The sequence below is a fragment of the Rhinatrema bivittatum genome, chromosome 8 (genome assembly GCF_901001135.1).
Source record: "Rhinatrema bivittatum chromosome 8, aRhiBiv1.1, whole genome shotgun sequence".
NCBI lineage: Eukaryota > Metazoa > Chordata > Amphibia > Gymnophiona > Rhinatrematidae > Rhinatrema > Rhinatrema bivittatum.
The window spans coordinates 50,432,616-50,459,064 of record NC_042622.1 but is presented as its reverse complement, the minus strand read 5'-3'; the positions used below and the strand labels follow the sequence as shown (position 1 = coordinate 50,459,064).

General features: G+C 42.7%; 1 protein-coding gene across 3 annotated transcripts in view; it reads right to left on the bottom strand.

The window, feature by feature from the left end:
- Positions 1-26,449, bottom strand: part of SGK2 (serum/glucocorticoid regulated kinase 2) — a 73,486-nt gene that overhangs the window by 30,908 nt on the left and 16,129 nt on the right. For 2 of the 3 annotated variants that reach the window (XM_029612958.1, XM_029612956.1), the window contains exons 2-7: positions 14,268-14,337; positions 9,053-9,113; positions 5,784-5,836; positions 3,962-4,019; positions 3,507-3,590; positions 550-681 (exon numbers count right to left, since the gene is read on the bottom strand). In XM_029612958.1, coding sequence (XP_029468818.1) covers positions 550-681; positions 3,507-3,590; positions 3,962-4,019; positions 5,784-5,836; positions 9,053-9,088 — 363 coding nt within the window. In that variant the 5' untranslated portion in view covers positions 9,089-9,113; positions 14,268-14,337. The remainder of the gene's footprint in view (positions 1-549; positions 682-3,506; positions 3,591-3,961; positions 4,020-5,783; positions 5,837-9,052; positions 9,114-14,267; positions 14,338-26,449) is intronic. The other variant, XM_029612959.1, reaches the window with a different exon arrangement.

Here is a 26,449-nt window from a genome sequence, read left to right as displayed (position 1 = left end):
TCTGCAAAAGTAAAAAAAAAAAATTAAGTATAATAAATGAAGGCCACTTTCAAATACAAAAAGAGAATAAACTTAAATTGATAGTGACCTTAAAATTTCATTATTGTATTGAAAGCATGCTAGGTTTCTTTTACCCATGTCTGAATCTGCCCTAGAGCACCTAGAGTGCTCTAGGGCAGATTCAGAGTGTTTTGCTTTATTTCTTTTGGGCTTTGCCATTCCTACTCTAGCAAGTTTAAGCAGCGAAGCCATTCCCTGCTCAGATGTAACCTGGTGCTGGGAAGCGTGCAGAAGAAAAGCTCATCTGGGAGGCTAAGAACAGAGACAATTTAAACAGTTACTAGGGGGTGAGGGGGACTGCAGGTATTTTGGAGTTTTCTGATGAAGCTTGTAGTGTGCTTGTATGTTTCAGTAACATCTACTCTAAATTTGTAGATCAAAACAAAACAAAAAAAGTTATTAACTTAAGATTTGCCAGATGAATAATATGCATGTCATGGGAAGCAGGAACACCACCCTTACTAGTTATACATCCTACTATGCACTCACCTCTCCTCCATTGACGTAATCCAGGACAAAGTACAGCTTCTCAGAGGTCTGGAAGGAATAGTGAAGACCCACAAGGAAAGGATGCTTGAGGTTTTTCAGGAGAACATTGCGTTCTGCCATGATGTGGTTTTGCTGGAAGAGTAAGCCACCCACATTAGGGTGTGGTCCTTTCTTCACTTTCCTATCAGTATCTTGTCCAGAAAATTGCAATTTAATGGCACCAGAGTGCCCACAGCTATAAAATTACCAGACTGGTTGATCACACATTGAGTTGGCATTACTGCCACATGTGTTACATGGCATGGATGGCCAATTGAAGCTAAGGCACAAGTACCCAATGCTCTCCACTACTGAACTAGCTTTATCATCAATAGTACCAGCTAATATGTTCATGAATTTTGGGGGAGGTGAAAGAGGGAAAGGAGAGAGAGAGAGAGTCACCCTTCTAAATAAGAAAACAAACTGTCGACATTTTTAAATATACGAAATGACAGTGACCATAAAAACTAAACCAATGCAATACCGTGCACTGGCCGCAGTGCATGGCTCAACACACGATTGGACACTCCATTTTGGAAGCGTGTCCATAACCCTGATGCAAAAAATGAGGGTTAGCATGTCCAATAGAGCGTGTAGCTAATAGCACTCATCACACGTAAATTCATGTTGATGAGGCTATTTCCCCCGGATACAAAAAAAAAATGTAGAGAAAAGCAGAAAATATTGTTTTTCTATACTTCCTCAGACTTAATATTGTAGCGATATTAAGTTGGAGGGACAGAAAAAGGAGGGAGAAGATTTGCAGTCTAGCAAGGGTGGTTTTATCATACAGACCTTGGATTCCAGATTTCAAATACATGACCCCCGGGTCTGACCAGGACCGCTTGGCCCATCGGGCCAGATCTTGGGGGTGGTCAGACCATTTTTTTTTTTTATCTTACTCCTTTTACTGTTCCTCCAACTTAATAGCGCCACGTTATTAAGTCAGAGGAAGTACAGAAAAGCAGTATTTTCTGCTTTTCTGTACACTTTTTGAGGTAAACATGTGCGCGTCAGGTGCACTTTTTTTTTTTGCATCTGGGGGAAATAACCTCATCAACATGAATTTACACTGATGAGCACTATTAGCTACGCGCTCTATTGGACATGCGCTTTGGACACACTAACCCCCGTTTTGCATCAGGGGTTATCTAAAACGTGCGCCCAATCGCACATTGAGCCATGTGCTGCAGCCAGCACATGGTATTGTATCGGCCCCTTAGATCAGGCACCCAGCATTGAGTGCCTGTTTCCTATGTACCAATATTGAGCGCACATTAGGAAATTGGTTTCCTATGCACCAATATTGCATCTTAGCTTTCCTGTACTCCATTTAGACATCTCGGCTAACCCAAGAAGGACTGCTAGTATAAATAAAGGCTATTTCTAGCAATAGGGTTTTTTTTTTTAAGAAATTGAATAATCAATGAATTTCTAAGAACAGTCATTTCTAATGCAGTCATTCAAACACACCAAGGCCTAACCATGGATGCTAAAATCAGAAGACACCTTCCTTGTAGCATGAAGCCCTCTAGAAATATTCTTTTGAACGTTTCAACTTCAGAAGTGATGTTTGTCAAGTGTGTTACTGCTTACCCTATAATTCATGGTTTTGCTAATTAGATTAAAGGCATACTGCATGTAAAGCCTGCCTAGAAGTGAGAGACCAGCATGAGAGTAGATACCAAGACTCCTGTGTCATCTTGCATTGTTCTGTCATTGTCATAAACAGATGTTAGGGTGTGGTGGGGGATGCTTCACGCAGGATTACACCTCAAAAGCCGCAGAGAACTTAATTATTGCATACCAGAATGAATTAAATCCACATCATTGTAAAAAAAAAAAAAAAAAAAATTAATGTTTTGTTCCTGGACATACTTAAATGGCAATTTAACATATCTCCTTCAAAGGGCTTGTCATCAAGTCAACCTGTCCACACAGGAACAATATAGTCACCGTATGGTTGACTAAATATGCCTTAATTTAATAATTCCAAAATCCTTTAAAAGACTGAGTCTATTTTTGGAGAGCTGGTTTGTGTTTGACAATATAAAGCTTTGGATGTTAACTGTTTATGGAATATCCATGTAACTTAGAGAATATAATATTGCTTTCTATAGTCACAGAGAACAAGAGGGCAAACAAAAAATGTTAATACCCTTAGAAACACTTCGTTCCAATTACAAATATTAGGGGGTTTTTTTTGCAGGAAAAGCACCAACACCTCCACATTTTCAGAGATAGCATGACCCCAGACCCTATTCTCTCATCAGCAGCACCCTGAACTCATTGAGGTGACCTCATGATAGGCCCCACCAGTGTTGGGGAGCAAGCAGCAAGGTTCAGAACCCTTCCCTCGCCCACTAAGAGAAACTTTGGATTAGAGAGAGTTGCCTCCCATGAAAGCCTAGCTAGATTTTAATGCTGTAAACCACATCACTGCACACCTCCTCCCCCAGAAAAAAAAATAAAAAAATAAGTAGCTTAAACATAATTTAACAAAAAAAACCAACCCTTTATAGATCCACTCAATGCACCTATAAGCAGATTGATTAATCTGGCTCCTACAATCATGGGATTCATTTTAATTATTCTACAAAAACCTAAAACCTTAAAATACGTAATAAAGCCTGACTCCCAAGCTATTAATCTGATGGGAATAATTAAACTGGCTTTCAGTTGTAGCATTTAAGTGTTCCACCACATCCCCCATATAACAGATCATCCCTTTTATATCCACTGCAGGATGTCACACATCAAAAGTTCTTATTTCAGGAAAAGAAATGTCACGGAGACTCATCCTGGCTGCAGGAGCCCCAACAGTTACAGCTGAGATTCTGACATACAGGCAGGGTAGGAAAGGGGGAGAGGGAGAGGGAGTAAATGTCTCAGCATAGATGAACCTGAACTTGTCCTACCTCTTTCTTCTTCAGGATGGTCTTCTTTTGCAGAACTTTCACAGCGTAAAACTTCCCATCGCACTTGCGTTTGGCTAAAAGAACCTGTACCACAAGTATTGAGGAGTGGAAAAAAAGTGAAGAAAAATAAAATTGAGTACCAGAAGTCACATCTGTCCACAAAAAAGACTCACTCTCATACACAAAGAGCCCAATATTAGTGTGCTCATGACCAGTGTTAAGAAATCATAATGAACTGAAAGCATCTGGATTCAGTAGTTATGAGACACCATATGCAAAAAGTTGGAATTTTTTTTTTTTAATTTTGTTTTTATTTAAGAGAACCAGAGTCAAAAGTGGTTCAAAACAAAGCAGCACGAATGTCTTCTCATCGCACCTCCAATAAAAACCATGTCAAGCTGAAAAACCATCTACATTTCCCACAATCAGTAAGGACCGAGAAAAGATCTACTTACTTTTCCAAAGCTCCCTTTTCCAATAACTTTTAGGAAATCAAAATCTTTTGGTTTTGCACTATTAAGAAAAGAACAAAGATTTTATAATTAAACTCTCTCATCCGTCACTGTATTTTACTATGGATGTCCACTGTCTAAGAGGTCCTAAGATACATTTTTATGACATGGTGGAATCTCATCCCCTTTGATCTTTAGGAACGCTACCTACAACCCTTTGGCTTCAGTTGCTCTGGCCAAGATATAGCATCACACTTGCAAACAAGGTCGTCAGTCAGCTTTAGAGTTTACTTCTTTTGGTCCAACAGATTTGAGACATGTGTCATCTCATCCAAGCTGCACCTTCTCTTCTGACAAAAACACTATTGCAGTGAAATCCCTAGATAGGACTAGTTACCATGGCTCAACACAGAGCATGTTGGTAAGAAACAAAATTAGTCCATGCACAATAAGAGTTGAAGCTGTTTCAGAAAAAAAAAAAAAAAAAAGTTTCAAAACCATAAATACCCTCAATATTTGTGCTAAAGAGTAAATAAAATGAATGGACAGTTCATTTTCTTATTGTGCTCATGGTTTTCACACTATAAAAAACTTGTTCTTAAAATTGAAAAGCTGGTTTTCAGAAAGAAAAAGAAAGAAAATGTCAAGAGAGCACACCAAGGGAGATCTCGCAAAGATATTCCAACCCCTGACATCCACAAATTCATCCCTTTTTGATCAAGCTGAACCTCTGTGCAGAGGATGGAAAATCGCCAGATTAGACTGGTTGCAAAAGCAGGAAAAATGCCAGGGTTTCTGTGTGTGAGGAATTGTAAAGAGGTTCAGAGACCTTGGGTGCTGAAGCAGTTATTTCCTGAGACTTAAGGTGGACCACGGGACATTATTCAGTGTCCCTTCCAGGCTCTTAACGCTATGAGATCATTTGCACAGTAGGAAGCCGTGCTAGATTCTACCCACCTTTACCAGCCACACTGAACCTTCCTCCACCTTAGAAAATTTAAACATTATGGGCCGGATTTTAAAAGGGTTACGTGCATAAGTTATGAGCGTAACCCTCTTAAAAGGCCCCTGCGCGCGCCGAGCCTATTTTGCATAGGCTCGGCGGCACGCGCAAGCCCTGGGACGCGCGTAAGTCCCGGGGCTTTGCAAAGGGGGTGTGTCAGGTGGACAGCGCGAGAGGCGTGTCGGGGGCGTGATGCCAGCCCGGGGGCGTGGTCGAGGCCTCTGGACCAGCCCCCGGATCGGGTGATGGCGCGCCGGCAGGCATAAATCTGCCAACAAAGGTGGGGGGGGGGGGGTTTTAGATAGGGGAAGGGAGGGGAAGGTGAGGGGAGGCGGAGGGAACAGGCAGCGCGCGCCGACCCCGGATTTTATAAGATACGCGCAAATCTTATAAAATCCAGCGTACTTTTATAAAATCTACCCCCATATTTCAAGCCTAAACTAAAAACAGTCACAAGGTTCCAGACCACTTGGATTATTTGCTTTTGACATGCAGTACATCAAATTTAACAAACAGTAAAATGTCTTGAGGGTTAGTACTCAAAAAGTACATTTACTATGCCATCCCAGAAATCCTATTAAATCTGCGCCCATGGGCACTGCAATCGAGATGTGCAATCCCAAGTGTGGTTGGACCCAGCAGTGATTCTCCCTTTCACAAGATTCATGTAAATGACACCAAGTTCTGAGGAGTCTCCCTTAGCTGCCATTACATCAGGACTTTCAAACAAAAAATAAAAAACAACCCCCTTCAGTTTCATTGCACCAGTATTTCATCTTTGGAAATGTACGTGTGTGTGCACGCAGAGCCTTATGTACTTACTTTGGATTTGCAGAGGGTCCCAGATTGATATCATCAGTTGACAACATTGGAGGCTAAATAAGAGGAAAATAAAGCTTAAAGACTGACATTACAGACAAGAATATTAACCTTTTGAAATACTGCGCCTTCGTTACCAAGATCTTGAAATCATTCATTGATCTTTCACCCTTGCACTGGCCCTGCATAGAGTAGTAAACACCCTAGGCAAAAACCTTCCAATTTTGCATCCCTCCCACCAAATACCTGCCTATTGGTAACAGCTCTGGTACCTCTCCCCCTGCTCAGCATCCACTTTTCACCCAAGTTCTGTACCCCCCCCCCCGGTCCCTTCTCTGTGCCTTTGGCCAGCTCCCCCCAGTATCCTCCTCTTTCTTCACTCCATGCTCAGCATACCAGCAACCTCCCTCTCTCTCGTTGCACTGCAAAAAAAAAAAAAAAAGGGGGCCCCACCCATCCTGCGCTCTCTCTCTCTCTCTAGCATTCGCTCCCTTCTGCCTTGGAGTGCCGGGCTCTAAGGTGGCGCCTTAACGCTTTGGGGATTTTGCTGCCATCAACTCACCCCCAAACTTTAGCGCTGTATGGGAACACCTAGTTCGCCTACTGTAAGAACTGGCCCCGACTAGGTGATAAGCTTTGCTCTCTTATAGTGACTATCAGCACCAGCTCAGCTCCGACAACTCTGGTGTTACAGCAGATCCTAAACAACGTGTGTGTACCAAAAAACAAACTGATGCTGTCATTACAAGCAATGTCCTGGCATGCAAAGACTAAAACATTGTCCTGGGATCCCAGGGCATCTCGAGACAAGTAATTGCTCTTCTGGTCGCTGTTGTGGTATCAGCTGCTGATAGCACCCCCCCCCCCCCCACCACCACAAAAGAAAAGAACTTTGGTCCAGAAAACAAAATAGTGTAAAAAAATTACTAATGGATTAAACTAAACTGATGTATATGTTGGCATGCCTGGGTTTGCTTTGTTAGCTAGTTCTGTTTCTTCCTACCATTTAGTTGGCGCACACCTGTGTGCATGACATGTGCATACTAATGATATAGTCCCATATCTACCCAAATCTACAGATGATTTCAGGAGACAGCCGACATGAATTCAAGCAGAATTTTTGATTTACTACACTACAACCAAAAAAGACATCATGTGGTACCCTGTTGATTCTAAATGAACACGTGTGCACTCCCCGACCACTGAGCTGCCAGTTTGTGAAAGAAAGGTTGTTTGAAAAGAGGGAAGGAGTCAAGTTACTGTACATTGACTCAAAATTAAAACCCCCTTTCAACATGCCACAGATGTATTTTGCACACAGCCTCCTGTGAAATTTGGATAAGATGTAGCCTTTCAGAGCAACAAACTTGAGTGCAAGAAAAAAAAAGGTAGTCTGTAAGGAGGTACTATCATGGTATATGCGCCATCTAGTGAGATAAAAACAAAAACTATATACAGGGATACCTTTTTTTTTTTTATTGGCACAACTTAATATATTTCTTGATTAGCTTTTGAGAGTTAATATGGCAGCCAAACTACATTACCTAGAGGAATAAGTCCATAAAGACCAGAAAACTAAAAAGGTTAACTTAAAATGTTTCCACAGAATCAGCACTGTAGACACGTTAAAAAGAACCCTCTGGTTCCAGAAATGTTACTCCAAGTAAAATATATTTCTTCAGATATTAAAAATAAGCTAGACCCAACAAATCTGGAATCCAGGAAGCCCCATGTGGGTCATGGAGCCTAGCACCCTCTCTCCAGAGCCAGTACTATGGAAAGTACCCAGCAGATCATTCCCAGAATTGGTGATCCAAGTTCATCCAGCCAACTTTTTTTTTTTTTTTTTAAACTTTCTATAGTACTAGCCTTCACCACATCCTCCAGCAATAAATTCCATTGCTTAATTGTGTATGGACAAAAAGACACCCCCCCCCCCCCCCCCATCCATACGCACACTAAGGGGTACATTTTTAAACAGCGCGATTTGGCCTACTTTTGCTTGCACATCAGACTCAAGCAAAAGTACGCTGGATTTTAGTAGATACGCGCGGAGCCGCGCGTATCTGCTAAAAACCTGGATCGGCGCGCGCAAGGCTATTGATTTTGTATAGCCGGCGCGCGCCGAGCCGCGCAGCCTACCCCCGTTCCCTCCAACGCCCTCCCCTCACCATCCCCTCCCTTCCTCTACCTAACCCACCCGCCCGGCCCTGTCTACACCCCCCCCTTACCTTTCTCCGGGGATTTACGCCTCCCCGAGGGAGAAGTAAATCCCCGCGCGCCAGCGGGCCTGCTGCGTGCCGGGACGCGACCTGGGGGCGGGTACGGAGGGCACGGCCACGCCCCTGGACCGCCCCGGGCCATAGCCACGCCCCCATACCCGCCCCCGAAACGCCGCGACGACCGGGCCCGCCCCCGACACGCCCCCCTCCAAAAACCCCGGGACTTACGCGAGTCCCGGGGTCTGTGCGCGCCGGTAGGCCTCTTTGAATTTAGGCATACCGGCGAGCAGGGCTCTGAAAATCCACCCCTAAATTGTTAGGGAACATTGCATGAAACTATTTGAAAAGGAAAAATAACCATTTGCTATGAACCTATTTCACAACACACAATTTTATAAGCCTTCGTCATATCCACCCCCTCCCTCTGCAAATCCTCAGTCTGCTTGCATTTTAACTACTTTGAATAATTATATCATTTACAAATCTGATCACCTCACACATTACTAGCTTTCCAGATTATTCATGAATAAAGTTAAACATTAGTCCCAGTACATATCCCTGGGGCACTTCTCTGAACCGATAAAACTGACCACTTAGTCCTGCTCAGTTTCCTAGCCTTTAGTAATTAGTTCACTATAGAACATTGCGTCCTATCCCAGTTCCTTTTAATTTCCTCAGGAATCTCTCAAGAGTGGCTTTATACTCCAGAGACACTGACTGGTTTTTCCTCTCCAGGCTGAGAACAATTTGTAGATGCTTTTTCAAAAATTATGTAACAGATATCCAGAGCACAAACACTAGAATCTTGAAGAAAAAAAAAACAAGTTTGAAATTGCTATAACAGATGTTAATATAAAAAAAACCAAAACAAACAAAGTTGCAATTTTCAAAAAACCATTTTTGCATGTAAAATCCAGTTTTACATCATAAATTCTCTTGAAAATTAACTCCAGTGTTTGCACCAAATATACCCTAAAAAAAAAAAAAAATAATAATCACTAAAGTGTAAATTCTTTTTAAGTCAGCCATAGGTTTCTAAAAGTTACTCACCTGAAGGTTAGTGACCAAGTTTTTGGAGCGATCCATTTTTAATAAGTTGATAGTTTCCGCACTTTAAAAAAAATTGCAAAAATATTATTTTATGAAATTTATTGTCCCATTGGAAAAAAAAAAAAAAGTCTCCATTCAGTATTCTGTCATGAAAAGAATGCTTCAACCTCTGCTGTGTCTTTAGTCACATCTCATTTGCTATCTTTCTTTTTGCCTCAAACCCAAACCTCACCAAGAGGAACCACAAGTGAGAGAAGCATCAATACCCAGCTCATGTTCTCTTAAATCAAGTGCAAAGGTTCCCCAGATGCACTGTGGAAATCCATTGAATTTTTCCCAGACTTGGTGAAAATCAGAATAGAATTTGTCAATCTGCAAACAAAATGACTACAGGTCCACCCGGTGCAGGTTTGCTGACATCTGCAGATGTCTTTTGTAAAAAAACTGTTTAAATTTTATGAACTTGTAAGAATTTTGCAGGTAAAAGGAAAAATTGAAAGAACCCCCCCCCCCACCCCCAAAAAAAGGAGTTTTGCAGGCTCTCATGATTTACATCCAATTTCTTTTCTAGCCCAGAAGATTCCTCCTGCTCCTGTGCACTTCCAGCTAAATCAGATCTGGCCTCTATTGTGCTGCAAACCCTACCTGCACCTACCCAAGGACTCTTCCCTCTTATTTCAACATCCAACCAGAAGCCTAGCTATTGCGGTGAGTGTCTTCAGCCAAGGTCCACCGCTGCAGCTCCTTCTAGAGCTCAGCTGACCTGCAGAAGCCAGGGTTAGGGTTCAGCACTGTAAGAGAGACCTTCCCAAAAAGGGCACATGAATACCATCTCTGTAGCATCTCCAGCCCTCTCCAAGTCTCCTGCATAGCAGCATCCAGCACTGCCATTGACCCATCGGGCTGGCCCTACACATTTTGTTTTGCACATTTCTATTTCCGAGTTATAAAGCAATACATACCAGCTAAATGAACAAAAATGTTCAATCAGGCTTGCAGGTCCAGTATGCATGGCACTAGCCACTGATATTACATCCTAACCTCTTAAGAGTGCCAATGACTAATGGAATAGCAAATCTTACCAAGAGTTACTAGACCCTATAGCCATGTATGAGGTATTATGGCCATATTAAAAAAAAAACAAAAAACTTAAGGGTAGATTTTCAAAGGTGTGCGCACACAGACGTGCACATGTTATAAAATCTGGGGGGCCGTGCACACAAGTGGGGGGGGGGGGGGGAAGGAAGACTAATGCAGTTTCTGCATGGCGACACATCCTGGCCTTCCCCAGTTCACTCCAATTAAGGAGTGGACTGGGAGGGAGCTTGCCTACCTCGCTTCCCCAACCCCTAAATCCTACCTTTTTGCTTTTTTTTTTTTTTGTTGTTGTTCTTTTCCAACTTACCTCAGGGCCTGACCTGAAATAAGCTGCACATGCAGGCAGCTGCGTGAGGCTCCGGGACAGCGATCAATGTCCCGGCCCGCCCCCCTCCCCTTCAAAGAGGCCCAGCACTTACGTGTGTACTGGGGTTTATGCACGTGGCCAGGCTCCTTTGAAAATGTACCCCATAGTTTATATAAGCCTGGGGAATGTAATAATGTTCCTAGTGAATGATGCATTAAACACACAGATCGATAGCTAACACTGTAACTCATAGCTGGCAACCTTCCCCCTCCCATTTAGGAGAAGACCTGTTTAAATTTGTATTATATTTATATATATATATATATATACACATATATATACACACACGCACACAATTTTTTTTTCCACATATTAACATCCCCTCCCTCCTAAAAATTCTACATCTGAGCTTTCATGGAAATGTAATACAAGCAGACCTTAGCCTTCAGAGGTTTGCTTTAGTTATATGGCTAAATAAGAGAAGTAAAAACGAGCAAATGTCATTTTTGGTAAAAATATTTTTTCTGCTGTTCTGCAAGTTTGTCCCTGCCAACAATTCAAAAGGGCACCAACAGCATGCTCCTAACTGCTGGAGAGAAGACTAGTGCTCGGAGGATACGGGATTTAGTCTCAGTGCCTTCCTGACCTCAGGTGGTAGTTACAACAGGGATGGCACCTATCAGCTATGGCAACATAGGCTGCCATCCCATTAGGGACCATAAGTGTCACCAATTTCATGCAGATCACACGATACCAGTCACGTGATTAGACCAAATGTCCTAGGCTGGAATTAAACCAGTTTATAGGTCTATCCAGTAAAGTGTGGCCGCGTTTACCCCGCTCCTAACCCACGTTCTACTCACTTTCCAGCCGCGTTAGCCCTTCCTGCGATCCACAACCCCCTTTAATAGGGATGTGAATCGTTTTTCAACGATTAAAATTATCGTCCGATAATGTTAATATCGTCTTAAATCGTTATAGAACACGATACAATAGAAATTCTAACGATTTATCGTTAAAAATCGTTAAATCGTGTTAGTGCGCACTAAATCGAGTTAGTGCGCACTAACTGAAAATGATACAAATAAACACTTTCCAGGTCACTGAAGGTCAGTTAGGAATGAATATGTGTTCCTATTGGCTGGCTGCCCTCTTATCTATTGATGTTACCAAGGTTACCACTGAGGTGATGGTTGGGGGGATGGGAAATGGAACTGGAAACTAACGAACACCAACAGAAAATGAAACAAAGTGTTCACACTTCCCAGGTCAGTAAAGGTCACTTAGGAATGAATATGTATGTATGTATTCCTATTGGCTGGCTGTGCTCTTATCTATTGATGTTACCAAGGCTAACACTGAGGTAATGGTTGGGGGGATGTGAAATGGAAACAGTTGGAAGCTTGACAAAAAGTAATGTAATGATCAGCACTCACGTGACTAGAACTTGTTTGTTTATTATTTTTGTTAGCAGGCACCTGAAATGCTAGTGCATGTTGAATTTGCCAATCACTGTGCATTTTAGAAAGGTGGTCCTGGCTGGAACTGTACACAGTTCAAATATATGTAATTGATTGTTGGTAAGTTTATTTTTTAAGTAGCCACACTGGCACAAGTATGTTTACTTTTCCTCCTACTTAACTCACTAGCTCAGCTTTGTAAGAAGGGCTTCTCTGCTTGTGTGTTGTTTTTGTTTGGTGTGAGGAGAGCAGAAACATCAGATCTTTATTCAATCTACTACAGTCATCTCTTACAGTGCCCTATCCCTATTAATACCAGGAGTGTTGTGATCTTCCTGCACACAGTGCCCTAACCCTGATACCAGTCTGAGACAGCTCCCTCCCTGCATTACTAGTGAGAGGCTGGCTTCACAGACAGGGGGGAGCTGCCTGACCCTCACTCCTGACTTCCCCCATGTCCCAGCTAGTGAATGGTGTGTGGGTGAGGGGGGGGGGGGGGGAGGATGGTGAAGTCTGAGACAGCTCCCTCCCTGCATTACTAGTGAGAGGCTGGCTTCACAGACAGGGGGGAGCTGCCTGACCCTCACTCAAGCAGAGAAGCCCTTCTTACAAAGCTGAGCTAGTGAGTTAAGTAGGAGGAAAAGTAAACATACTTGTGCCAGTGTGGCTACTTAAAAAATACACTTACCAACAATCAATTACATATATTTGAACTGTGTACAGTTCCAGCCAGGACCACCTTTCTAAAATGCACAGTGATTGGCAAATTCAACATGCACGTGTCTGCTAACAAAAATAATAAACAAAGAAGTTCTAGTCACGTGAGTGCTGATCATCACATGTCAAGCTTCCAACTGTTTCCATTTCACATCTCCCCAACCATTACCTCAGTGGTAACCTTGGTAACATCAATAGATAAGAGCACAGCCAGCCAATAGGAATACATATTCATTCCTAAGTGACCTTTACTGACCTGGGAAGTGTGAACACTGTTTCATTTTCTGTTGGTGTTCATGAGTTTCCAGTTCCATTTCCCATCCCCCCAACCATCACCTCAGTGGTAACCTTGGTAACATCAATAGATAAGAGGGCTGCCAGCCAATAGGAACACATATTCATTCCTAACTGACCTTCAGTGACCTGGAAAGTGTCTATTTGTATCATTTTGAGTTAGTGCGCACTAATCGGAAAAAACGATTTTTAACGATTTTTCAACGAAATAATCGTGCCAAACACGATTTTCTTCTCCTGCCACACGATTTCTATCGTTAAGACGATATGGAAAACGATTCACATCTCTACCCTTTAACCTACCCTTACCGCGTCCTAAAATCCCCGGGCAACCCCTTCCGCACGCGGCATGTATATTGCATGCAAACGAGCGAATTAGCTATTCCCTAGCATCCAGTAACCCGCGCCCCGACTATCGCTATTTTACCCTGCCGTTCTGCCGCACGTTTAACCTGCTAACTTACCGCCTACCCTTACCCCTGAGTTAGAGGCAGGGGTAAGGGTAGGCGGCAAGCTTTCCCCCAGCCCCCGCTCACCTGCCCTGGCCGCGTCCATGGATGCTGGTCTCCGGGGCAGCCCCAGTCCTCTCCCCTCCTTCCGAAGCAAAAAAAAAGCGAAAAAAAAAGTTGCAAGAGAGGGGAGAGGACGGGCAATCCTACGCTCGGCGACTTACTTTTGCAGCTCCCCTCCGGACATCATGGCTTCCCCCGTGCCAGTCCCCTCTCCCCTCCTCCCGAAGCAGGGCGCGAAAAGCAGCCTTGCTCCGGGAGGAGGGAAGAAGGGACTGGTATCTGTCATTTCAAATGACATTTGAAATGACAGATACCAGCGTGGCCGTGAAGCGTTAGGCCCGCGCACCCAGGATACTGTATAGGCGCTCTATACAGTAAAAATGGGTTGCGCGGGCCTAACGCTTCACGGACGCTTCTTAGACGCAGCTTGCATTTGCAAGCTATTTACATACAGGACTGAGCGGTAGGTGAGCTGCACTGTGCATGCGGCAACCGCGGGTGCGCCGGGCACTAACGCAGCTCTTCCTACCGGTCGTTACTGGATAGACCTGTTAGAGAGAACCCCCCCCCCAAAAAAAAAACAAAAAAAAACCCAAAACTACACAGACACAAGAGCTGTGTACTACAGGGCATTAGTTTCTGGAACTAGTTATCTAATCAACCTTTTTTGACAATTCACCACCCGTGGGATTTAGATCTACCTTACCCATTCCTGCCAGCTATACAGCCACAACTTCTGCACGTCTTATGTGCAACCTGTTAAAAGCAAGCTAAAGGTATTTAAAAAAAAAAAAAAAGCAGAGTCCCAGTGGAAATTTAATACTCACTATGAGAACAGCTTGGAGCTGGAGACCTTCACTTTCTCTTGAATTTTCTCACTCCCGTGCTTGATAAACTCTGTGAAGAAGAAGAAGTCGGTCTAGCTGAGGCATTACAGCAAAGCTGGTGATGCAAGCAGTGAAAGCATTTCTCAATCTGATTCTTCCAGCACCTAATCGTTTTTTTCCCCTCCCTGTTAAATACAAAGATGGCCTGTAATCCAACGCCTGAATTTTAGCCAGACACTGCAGAGCAAATGCCTGCACTCAGGTTATAGATAAGAGCTGGCAAGCCATGTGGCCCTGGCAAGGTTGCAGCGACTTTGCCAAACTCAAACCTGCAGTACAGGTTGAGGCCAAGACAAGCAATATACTGTAGGGTCTTTCACGTTTGGTTTTTCTATCAAGTTCTACTATGCTCGGAAGTGCACCTGACAAATGATATTTGCTTTAAAAGTGGGATTAATTTGGACAGGAGGCAGCCAGGCTAGCCTGGTCTCCTGCGACTAGGGTTGCCACCTCATCCCAGGTCAACCAATCGGGCTGATCCATTCCTGGTTTCATGCCATTCCATGATCAATCTGTATTTTTTTTTGGGGGGGGGGGGGGGGGGCATCCCTACCTGCGACACATACTCCCTCGCAGCAGGGGACCCAGGTATCCTGGGAGCTCTAATCTCCAAATGTGACGTGCTTTAATTCATCAAGATGAAAAAGGTAATGAAAAGACCTGCGATAGTCCACAGGAGGGGGGGGGGGGGGGGGGGGGAAGTCCCACACTTCCAAAATTCTTGCTGCTCAAAAGTATTCAGACTCCTTCAATTTTTCCACCTTATTCTAAAATGAATATGCATTTCCCCTTCCTTAATCTACACACAAATACTCCATAATGAGAAAGTGAAAGTCAGTTTGTAGAAATTTGTGCAAATTAACAAAAAAAAAAACACACAAAACACAGAACACAGACACTGAAATATCACATTTACATAAATAAATATCCAGACCCTTCACTCAGTACTTTGCTGAGGCACCTTTTGCTGTTATTACAGCCTCAAGTCTTCTTGGGTATGACACTACAGTCATGGCAGACCTGGATTTGAGAATCTTCTCTGCAGATCCTCAAGCCCTGTGAGGTGCGACAGGGAGCGTCAATGCACAGCTATTTTCAGGTCTTTCTAAAGATGCTTGTTCGGTTTCAAGTCCGGGCTCTGGCTGGGCCACTTGAGGACATTCACACAGACTTGTGCCAAAGCCATTCCTGCGTCGTGTGCTTAGGATCATTGTCCTGTTGGAAAGTGAATAGTCACTCCAGTCTTAGGTCCTGAGTGCTCTGGAGCAGATTTTCCTCAAGGATGTCTCCAAGGATTGCTCCATTCATCTTTCCCTCAATCCCAACAGTCCCTGCAGCTGAAAAACATCCCCACAGCATGATATTGCCACCACCATGCTTCATCGTAGGGATGGTATTTGCTAAGGGATGAGTGGTGCCTGGTTTCCTCCAGACATGACACTTGGCATTCAAGCCAAAAAAAAAAAGTTCAATTTTAGTTTCATCAGACCAGAGAATCTTGTTTCTCATGCTCTTGAATGCTCTTTTGGAAAACTCCAAGCAGGCTGTCACGGGCCTTTTACTGAGGAGTAGCTTCCGTCTCGCCACATTACCATAAAGGTCTGATTGGTAGAGTACTACAGAGATGGGAGAACCTTCCAGAAGGTCAACCATCTCCACAGTGAAATGCTGACCAAGGCCCTTCTCCCCCCAATTACTCAGTTTGGGCGGGTGGCCAGCTCTAGAAAGACACTTGGTGGTTCTGAATTTCTTCCATTTAAGAATTATGGAGGCCACTGTTCAGGCTCTTCAATGCTACAGCAATTTTTTGTACCCTTCCCCAGGTCCATGCCTCGACACAATTCTGTCCCAGATGTCTGTAGACAATTCCTTTGAATTCATGGCTTTGATTTTGCTCTGACATGCACAGTCAACTGTGGGACCTTATATAGGCAGGTGTGCGCCTTTCCAAGTCATGTCCAATCAATTGAATTTACCACAGCTGGACACCAAGTTGGAGAAACATCTCAAGTATAATCAATGGAAACAGGATGCACCCAAGCTCAACTTTGAGTGTCATAGCAAAGGGTCTGCATACTTACATAAATGAGGTATTCCAGTGTTGAAAATACATATTAAGATTATTGTGCAAAGGCTGTTGACAATTATTTGAAATAAGAGGTTTTAAACAAGTATATAAAACTTATGATTAAGGAGTTCTTAAATTATATATATATATATATATATATGGGGTTGACTGGAGTTGAACTTATGTAACCCTCTTCAGAAGGGCATATAAAAATACCTGAGTCTCTCAGTAGGGTTCAAGAAGTTTTGGGTCAAACAAATGGTGTCATGGACCTGGGTCCAGAGGCAAAGAGAGGATGTAACATCCTAAGCTGGGTAGAGATTTCACTGTAGGATAATCTCCTCTGACCCCCCCTCAGCCTGTCGTCTCCTCCTTGTCCCCCATAACCACAACAGACAAGGAAACAGAGACTCACTCCCTAGATATAGTCCAAGAACAAAACTTTTGGTACAGCCAGCAGTCAGAGTATAACCCAGAAATGAAAGTCACTGATTAGATCAGGGTATGGGCTTCCAGTTAGGATGCTTTACTAGCTCCATAAATTATGCACACTTTCCCCATAGTTAGGAGAACTACTTTTCTTTTCTTTTCCCCACTCTTCTGCACTCCAATAGCTTAAAGTATACACAGTAATCAATTTCCTCGCTTCCAACAATAATGCCTTCCTCTCTGTGGCCCCAATGTGCCGCAGAGGGTATAGATTAATACCCAAAGGATGTGCTGTGTTAAAAGCGGAGACTTTCCCCCTTATGGGACCGTCTGCAAAAGGTTGCATTGAGGGGAAGTGAGAAGGTTCCAGTGCTTAAAAGGTCATCTTTTGATCACAGGCTGTTACAGATAGCTCCATGACCCACCAGCCCCCTAAGGAGGAGACTGTAAATTCCCCCACTATACTTGGTCTGGGGCTTCTCCAGGGGTGCAGATCTAAAAGGAGGATATAACTGTGACCCTCTCCCAGGGTTGCAGAGGGGGGAAAGCAAGAGTTAAGGCAAAGATTCTCAGCTAAAATCTCAGGAAGCCTGAAGAGAAGGAAAATAAGAATTTTGCAATACTGTTTTGAAGATTTAAAGAAACCTGTACTTAACTGTGGTGGGAACTTGCTTGGACCAGGAGGCAAACTATCAAAGACAGTCTGCAGGGCTCGATGGATTTCTTCCTTGAGCTGATCAGGACATTGTAACTCATTTTGCTAATGGAAAGGAAAAGAGGGCCAAGCTAGGCTGAAGCAGATACTATGCAAAGAGAAAGTAATTAAACTGCTGGTGAGAGAAGAGAAGATTTTAATTAAGACCTATGATTTTTCTTTTTGTTATTAATACTTTCAATATATGTTTTATTCTGCAGCTACAGCAGTAAGCTATGTTTATGTTGGAGCATAACTACTTGTTACGCCCGGTCGCAGACTGCTGCAACCACTAATGCTCACCTCTTTATGCAGCCCTGACATCATTGAGGAAAGCAGAGGCCTCCGCCAGCTACCGCCGACCTCCCTGGCATTCCTGGGACAGTGCTGCCGACCACCATCTTACCCATGGGATCACCTAGGCGCGTGTGCACGGGCCACTATTAAAGCACGTCATGGTAAGAACCTCGGGGGCATCCCCTCCGGATGACGTCTACACTCTGCTATACTTAAGCTGCCTGGTCCTGCCTATCAACAAGTTAACAAGGAGGTCTCTCATTGTGCATGCCAAACTTTTATAAGTCACCTTGTAGTGTTTTAGCAGTTTAAACACTCATCTTATTACATCAGCCTCAAAGAAAAGAGTGTCATTTTGGTAAAAAGAATGGCCACGTTGAATGAATGTAAAGATCACAACTCAGTGCCAAGAGAGACATAGGGAGGAACAAGGACCCCAATTCATAAAATATGCTTTGACACAGCAATGAGTGATCGGGTAAACTATAACCATATCCAGACTGTGTGGAATATTTGAGTCACATTGGGAAGTATTAAGTATCCATAATCCGGAGGTTCCCAAACCTGTCCTCACAGACCCCCCATTCCAGTCAGGTTTTCAGGATATCCACAATGAATATGCATGAGAGAAAGTACTGTACAGAAGATGTAGCCATTCAGTCAACAGGGGAGGGTAGGGGGAAGGAGTAAACACAAGAGATTCTTAGGAAGAAACTGGTTCACACGTTTAGGAGTCTGTATCCAAAGGATCCATGTCATCACAAGGACACCATGGATGAATCCCCCAAGGCATTCTGAGGAGCCAAAAGCTTACGAGGAACCAGCAGTGTCATGCCACCTGGACCAGACTCACTTGAAGGCCAGGAACATGCCTTCTGCACAATATTTTGAAGTTATAGTGTAAAATAAGAAGGCCCTGTCTTCTTAGAACCAAGTTACAATGTAAACCAATGTGATATTCCAGATCGAACACCGGTATATAAAAACAAATAAAATAAAATGTCCTAAGAGCTAGAGCTCAAGCATTCTGTAGCACAAGGTATCCTGGAATCAGTTTTACACACACACACACAGTGTAATACTCATGTACCAGTGACAAAGCAAAATGAAGAGGAGTTCATCTGCGGAGATAATAAATGCACAGTTAAATAAGGTACTTAAAGATCACCCACATATAGAGCCTGCTGTTAGACTATTTGCCACACTTACTGGAGGAAAGTTTGTTGGGTTGTTTTGTTTTTTTTCAAAAAAAAAAAAAAAACACACACATCCAGACAGTCGTTACTTATTGAGAAGAGCAGCTATCCAATCTCAACATCTCCAATTCATTATCTGTTGCAGCAGCCATCTTTCAGCCTCCATGGAAATATTGGTGAAACCCACACATTTTATCTTATTTTGATGTCTTGATCATGGGAGCATCAGAGGATGAACTCTCTCAATGTCTCTGGGAAGTCCTACCATGATTTGAGAACTTAGGCATTCAAGCAAAGAAAGATAAATGTGAAATTGAGACTTCTAGTATTTTCAGGCTATTTCACAGATACTTCCAGAATCCATCCAACAGAAGGACAAGGTAAAGGCAATTCATCATTCCTTAAACCAACTTCTAAAGACGGCATTCTTTTTTGGGAATGCTCAAACTTCTAATCAATTGTTTCTTTCATAAAAGGCAACACTTGCTGAACTGCTACATGGCCTTCATAAAAGAGTAGCCAAAAAGAAAGACGGAGAAGAGATCCACATTCTTGGATGTGGATCTCAACTTTTCTTGTGTCTTCATTAAAAAAAAAAAAAAAGTGTGCCATGGAAATGGATCTGCCAACATGTGAATGCTTTTCTGAATATTAATAAACTGCCAATAAGACTCTGTGCTCATTCACTAAATAAAGCCCTCAGTCATATGTTGCTGGGGCTGCACCGAACCATGCTTTGCCAGTTGGCAAACAAGCACCTATTGTTTACTACATTTTGGATTGTGTCATCTGAATGGCATTATGCTCAGATTGCTAGAGGTGCTTGCTTTGGTAGCTGAAGGTTCAGTTTGAAATCCATACTGACCTCAAGCCTATACCCCTTGGCTTGTCACCACAAATGCAGACGCAGCTTTGTAATATTGTGCCGCATACCGACAACAGATAGGTGAACAAGCCTAGCAAAGCAAATGCCCATGCTGAGGCCTTGAGCTGCCTGCCACCATAAGTAACAGACTGTTCTACCTCTGGCCAAAGCTCTGATGCTAGAAACTTCCTGATGCTCCCCTCCAGGCTGCCTAGATAGCTAGGCTGGCTACAAAAATGACCATGTCCTTGCCTATGTCCTAAATTGAGCATGAAATGGATGATCACATCACGTGTTAAACTGCCTGAGGAGTTTAGACCATATGAACAATCTCCTTCGAGAAAATCGTATTATTCCAAGGAAAGGCCATCAGTTCATTCTAGCCGTTATGTATGCCACAGATCCTGAAGTTGAGTGTATGAAGGCACTGGCCAGCAAGGAGTATGATACATGTCAGATGTTGAGACACAACCTGCCAAAAGCCCTCACTTTCCTTTGGGCATTAACTGAAACTGTGGTCAAGGATTCACATTGACTATACAGGTCCATTTCAAGGGAAGAACTTCCTTATTGAGATAGATTTTTATTTGAGGTGATCACAGTACCATCATAAACATCTGCTGCAATAGTTTTGATGCTCTGACAGCTATTTTCTACCCATGGGCTATCATACACAATTATCAAAGCAAACCAGTTGTCTGACACTTCTGATAACCTCAAGGACTTTATGCAAAAGAAGCCTCATTAAGGCTGCCATTATTACACATGGCCTTGCAGAGCAGATGGGGCATCAACAAGAAACACATTAAAGATGTGAAAGTCTGATAGGCCAAATACCTCATCTGGCAACATATCGTGCTTTGTCCAATTTGGGGGGGGGGGGGGGGGGGTGTCAGTCCAACAGAACTACTTATGGGATGCTGCCTGAAAACATGCTTGGACTATCTCAATCCTGCCCTCACTGTAAAAATTACAATTCAGGCAGGAGCAGATGCATCAATTTTGCACAGACTTGCACTTCAAGACCTTGTGAGGCTCTATTGAAAGTCGATGCCTGCTTCCATCAAGAAGACCTGGACCTCAGTTATACAAGGTCCAGACTATTGATGATCAGATCTGGCATCACCACATTGATCAACTAACAAGTCGTGCATCCTTTAAACATAGGACAGCCTCTTGAGATTATGAAAGTACAGTGTCATCCTAGAAGCATAAATTTCTCCTTTAGCTCCAGACATGAAGATGGCTCTGGCAGAGGCAGCACATGAGGATGATGCCCTTGGCTCATCAAGGACCATGACTAACATACAGCTTTAGAACCACTAGTTGAGTACAGGGGCCTGCAAAGACCTTTGTGCAATTGTGGGCAGCCACTGCCACTGACAGGCAGGGAGGCATGCTCTAATTATGGGGAATGTTCAGGTTGTGTAGCTGCTGCCTAGGTGGGTGCTGACATACATTAAAGTTGGTTAATATTCGATGGTTCCACCTAATATTCTACAGCCACTGAAACTTAGATAATTTATAAATGTGTCTATTGAATTCTGAAACCAGGATTCCAAAATGCTTCAAGTTAGAAGTTATGCTAGAAAGAAGACTTCAGTGGCAAAAGGAGGAATATCTGACACCTCTGGAAAGCTAGGAGATCACATTAAATCCTTAAAATGTGTCTAGGAGACAATTGGAGGGAAATTATCTGAAACCTATTATCTCTTTCATGAACTGTGAATTGTATTTCTCAATGCTCTTATAAAAGTCAATGTTCCTATGTAAATGAAGTAGACCTATTTTGGAACCACACCTTTGGGAGTTATATAGGACTTATTCCTGGGTCTTAACACTGGATAACCTACTTAACGAAGAGGACAGGTCACCTCATGGTTACTACACAATATCTTCAGCCAAATAAAAAAAAAAAAGAAAAACCTTCACCCCCAATCAGGATGCACCCCTAATCCAAGGATTACAAAAGAAAGACTACAAAACTCAGAATATTTTAAAAAGGGCTAGGATGTCTCTCAATGATTTGGAGTTAGTGTGGATAAGTACCAACTTGCTTAAAAATGTAAAATATTGAATGCAGGGCAGTTAAGTGATACACTCAAGACAGAGAAGTACATCAAGTAATCAAATTAGGATCTCCAGAATTTGTGGTACTGTGAAAAAACAAAAAAAAAAAAAAAAACCCAACTCTCTGCCAGCCTAAGATTTTAAAGAACACCTTCTACTCAAGCTAAGATACATGTTAGGTCTACACAGGAAACCTGTGAGGCTACGAGGCAATGCTCAGGTCTATGATGTAACTTCAGTGATTTAGCAAGGTCCTACAGTTCATACTTGCAGTGCCCGACAAGCAAACAGCATTCTGAGAGTTACATAAATACACATACAGATAGTATTTGGGTAGAGAATCTCAGTATATTATGATCTGCCATCTCCCTCTCTTTCTAGGAAGGAAACTTTTGGACCAGAGGAGGGGACGAAAGGGGGGGGGGGGGGGGGAGTTGGCATTCTTCCAAGACCAATGAGTGTTGTAGGAGCATTTTTCTATTTAAAATTCAAGTGACGTTCTGGGACATGAGCACAAGCTCAGGTTTGGTTTCTACTATGATGATCATCATCATCATCTGTAGCCTTGGGCAAGCAGAGTGCTCCCTCTTGTACCCTCAAATCCCAGCTGTCCATAAGATCTAGTCTAAAAATGTAGACACCCAGGTCAAGGAGTTAAGCCAATAAAAAAAAAAGCACTTCCCTTGTAAAGCTATTTGCTCAGGTCACTTACTGGCATCTCTTATAAAAGCTCTCCAGCGCTGCATGTAGGATATGTACTATATCCCGCATATTTAGCAGTGGTATTATGGTAATTACACCAATTCAAAGAGGAAGGATCCGGTCAAATGACCATGCTCAAATATTTGATATTCTTATCTTACTGGGGCTTGTATTTCAACAGGCACACAAAGAGAAATAGCAAGCGATAGAGACACGCACTATCAATGCAAGAGCCGCGTAGCAACACCAAGGGAAGCAGGTCGTCACTTCCGCAAGAGCAAGAGGGAAAAAAAAAGCTTCACCTAGAAATGTCCTAGGAGTAAAATTTCACCAGGACCAGCAAGTCTTCTTCCTAGGTTTATTCCCCCCAGAGATGGCACTTTCATCCAGACATGGACTCTCTCTGAACACAGTCAGGGATTTTGTAGAAGGATCCAAGTAGTTGCTGATATTCAAAGCCGTGGATGGGGCTCTCTTGCTTTAAGGCATCTTACTGCAAATTTATTTTTCTAATCTTAAAAGCGACACACAGGTAATAGATAATTATTTTTAACGTTGGAATGTAGGACTCATTCGACTGGCAAACATTTCAAAATAGTCTGCAAGGGCCAAAAAAAAGAATTAAAAAAAAAGGGTGAGAAAGGGAATTAGGAAGGCTCAGTTGTGCATTTGGGACACTGATTACGTTCTCTGGTTAGCAGCTCAACTGCCTACTGTACGATGACCTGGAATGTTCTCTTATAAACATTGCATGGGCAAACACCTTCATTAAAAAAAAAAAAAAAAAAAAAGTGGAACATTGTGACTTGTTGCAAGGTTCACCCCCCCCCCCCCCCCCCCCCAAAGAAAGCAGCTAACATAACCCCAAATAAACACACACACAATCCTGGGAAAAAGCCAAGAGGCATCTTCAATATGCCGTACCACCAGCAACACGCTATTTTAAACAATTGGTCTAGGGACGGATTTTCTTTGTCCCAATACAAAATAATTGTGTGAATCTGTCACTGCCATTTGAAATTTTGTTTTTAAGTCCAGGTTTCTCCTGCTCCTTTGGTTTCCAGCTCAAATCAGAAGTGGCCTCTATCAAGTAATGGCACCAAGAGCCTTCATCACAGGTACCTGGGGTGTGGTACCTTCTTGGCCAGGCAACTCTTTCTGCAGTTTAGTATGCATGCATAGAGTCTGATTAGGTGTCACTATGAAGCAAGGACCTGGATCCCCTTCCCCTCCCATCCAGGGCTGTGAATGCTGCTTCCGCAACATCACCAGGCCTGGCTGGACCAGCAAGCAGAGTCCTGGCCTCAGAATCAAACCCAATCCCAGATGCCCCCCCCCTACACGGTGGCCCTGTGCTGCCGCCAAACCACCCTGAAAGTATTCATGCATTTCTGGTTTGGCAACTGAAGATGGATTCTTTTGATAGGTCAGTTCCTCTACCCATCCATGTACGATGCCTGTTGCATCTGAAGAGACTCTGCACTTCATGCTTTTAAAATTGTCCTCTCCTAGTCTTTACAGAGATCTCCCTGAATTTTTAATCTGTATAATTAAACACCTAGTTTAAGGAGTTACCCTATAAAACATGTGATTCAGTCCCCAACTTCAGTTTTTGTAACCCTGGCCAAGTCACTTTACCTCCCGTTTATCCATTTTTTATATAATTCCAAGTTAACAAAAACTACTTACTTATCTGCAAATAAAATCACCTCCAAGATAAGATTAAACGCAACACATCCTAAGTCATCCACTAAAGAAAGTAATGAAATTTATGGAAGGAACAAAAAAAAAAAAAAAAAGTCAGACTCAATGAGGAGTGGAGTTCCTTATCAGAAGCCTAACTTCTGGATTTAGACCCAAAGATGAAGATATTCCATAACAGGCTCTCGGTTTTACACACCAGAGGGCAGAAAGCTATTTTCACTATTTAACAGCCTGTTTTCACTTATTTTCCCATGTTTTATATAGAGGGCACATCTTGAACTGAACACACAAGCAGGATCAATGATACAGCCACCAATTGGGTTATTCTAAGACACATTTTCTCATCTTACGTGAAGCTGAGAAGATTACTCGGATACTTAATATGCTTGCCACCCAAATGTTTGAACTCTACATCCACTAGCTCACCTTCTCTGCTCATCCCCAAGCTCGGGAATTCTTAAAAAAAGAGGAGGAAGAAGAAGCAGCAGAAGCAGCAGAAGCAGAACTCGGTCTAGTCGCCAATAATCTGTCATTCTGCCATATGGTCAAAATCTGGATTTTTACACTACAGCTACCATCCCTGGCTGGCCTCACACTCAAGTGAGCTGGAGCCCTCCTTTACACTTCCACTCTCAATGATGCATATTTATGTAAATCACAAAAAATATGCCCAAAAAATAACTGAATTCCAGAGACCCTCTAAGGAGTTATACCAACAAAATAAATCACTTGTCTACTGGTCATATATTTCAAAAATTATTATAATTTGTAGGACAGACACTGAATGGGCTTCTCAAATTGGAAAGCCACTCGCTGGTTAAAGTCCACTTAACTTTAGTAATGTATTAACTAAAAAATTTCTTTTGAAAGCTTTTATACCAGTCTCATACAAGGTGAGTACCCCAAAGTTAGATTTATTTCATCTCAACATGAACAAATCCAAATTGAATAGTACTTATCTTGCCGGACATATGACGATCAAACCCTGACATGAATTCATGTTTCGAATGCCAACCTGCATCAGGGGGTATCTTCTTCCAAACGCTCACATATCACCCAACCTCAAGAGATCCAACCAAATTGAAGATTTCTATATATAAATTCACTTCATCCTATTGAACTTAGTGGATCCTCCTACAAATACGCTTATGTTATTTATGTTAGCCATGTACTACGTGACCAATGGATACTGGGTACGTATAATGCAGGAGTTTGTTTTGTTTTTTAGTCTTGTTATTTTGCCATTTGTATTACCGTATTATATATGTATCTTTTACATTGCTTAGAGCTCTGGCATAAGTAATAAACAAATATGTAGTCCAATGCTTCTAATTTATAAGTCACGCTTCCATGCTCGTCCTCCAATTATTTGGCCTACAGTGAGTTGATCAGCTTCTCATGCATGTTTCTGCAATGCTTATATTTTTATTCTTCACTCCTCCTTCTATCCATCCCCTCTACATTATACCAGCCCTATACTTACTGCATCATGCAGATATAATCCTCATCTATTTTGTGTTTTGTAATGCTTCTTTAACCTCTTTTCATCCCCTATATAATCACTATCTGCTGTATCTTCTCTACTTCATGGATGTGATCCACTCTACCTTGCTGTGAGGACTGTGGTGGGAGAGAAATTAATAAGAAGAAGAGGGAGACTCGATACCTTAAAAGGCCTGAATAATAGCCAAGAAGTGAATCTAGGTTACATCAGAAAATACTTCACAGAAAGGGTGGTGGACTGAAGCAGCAATGAAAGTTAAGCAAGCATAAGAAGCACCGAAGATCCCCGGTTCCAAAGCCCTGAAGGGAAAGAAATTAACAGGGACCAGCTAGAGTTTATGGCACAGTATCAGGGGGGAAAAAAAACAAAAATGAGATGACTAGATGCACTTCATGGTCCTTACCTGCCATTAGCTGTTATTTTTTGTGCGTGTCAATGAGCCTATGGTCCCTCACTAAGTCTAGGCTCCTACCGGCAGAGGACATATTGAGGTTGGAGGTGTAGTGAATGGACCATACTATTTGCTATGGCACTCCCCTCTAGGAATGGGGAGAGATGGAGAGAGAGAGAGAGAGAGAGAGAGAAAGTGTTTT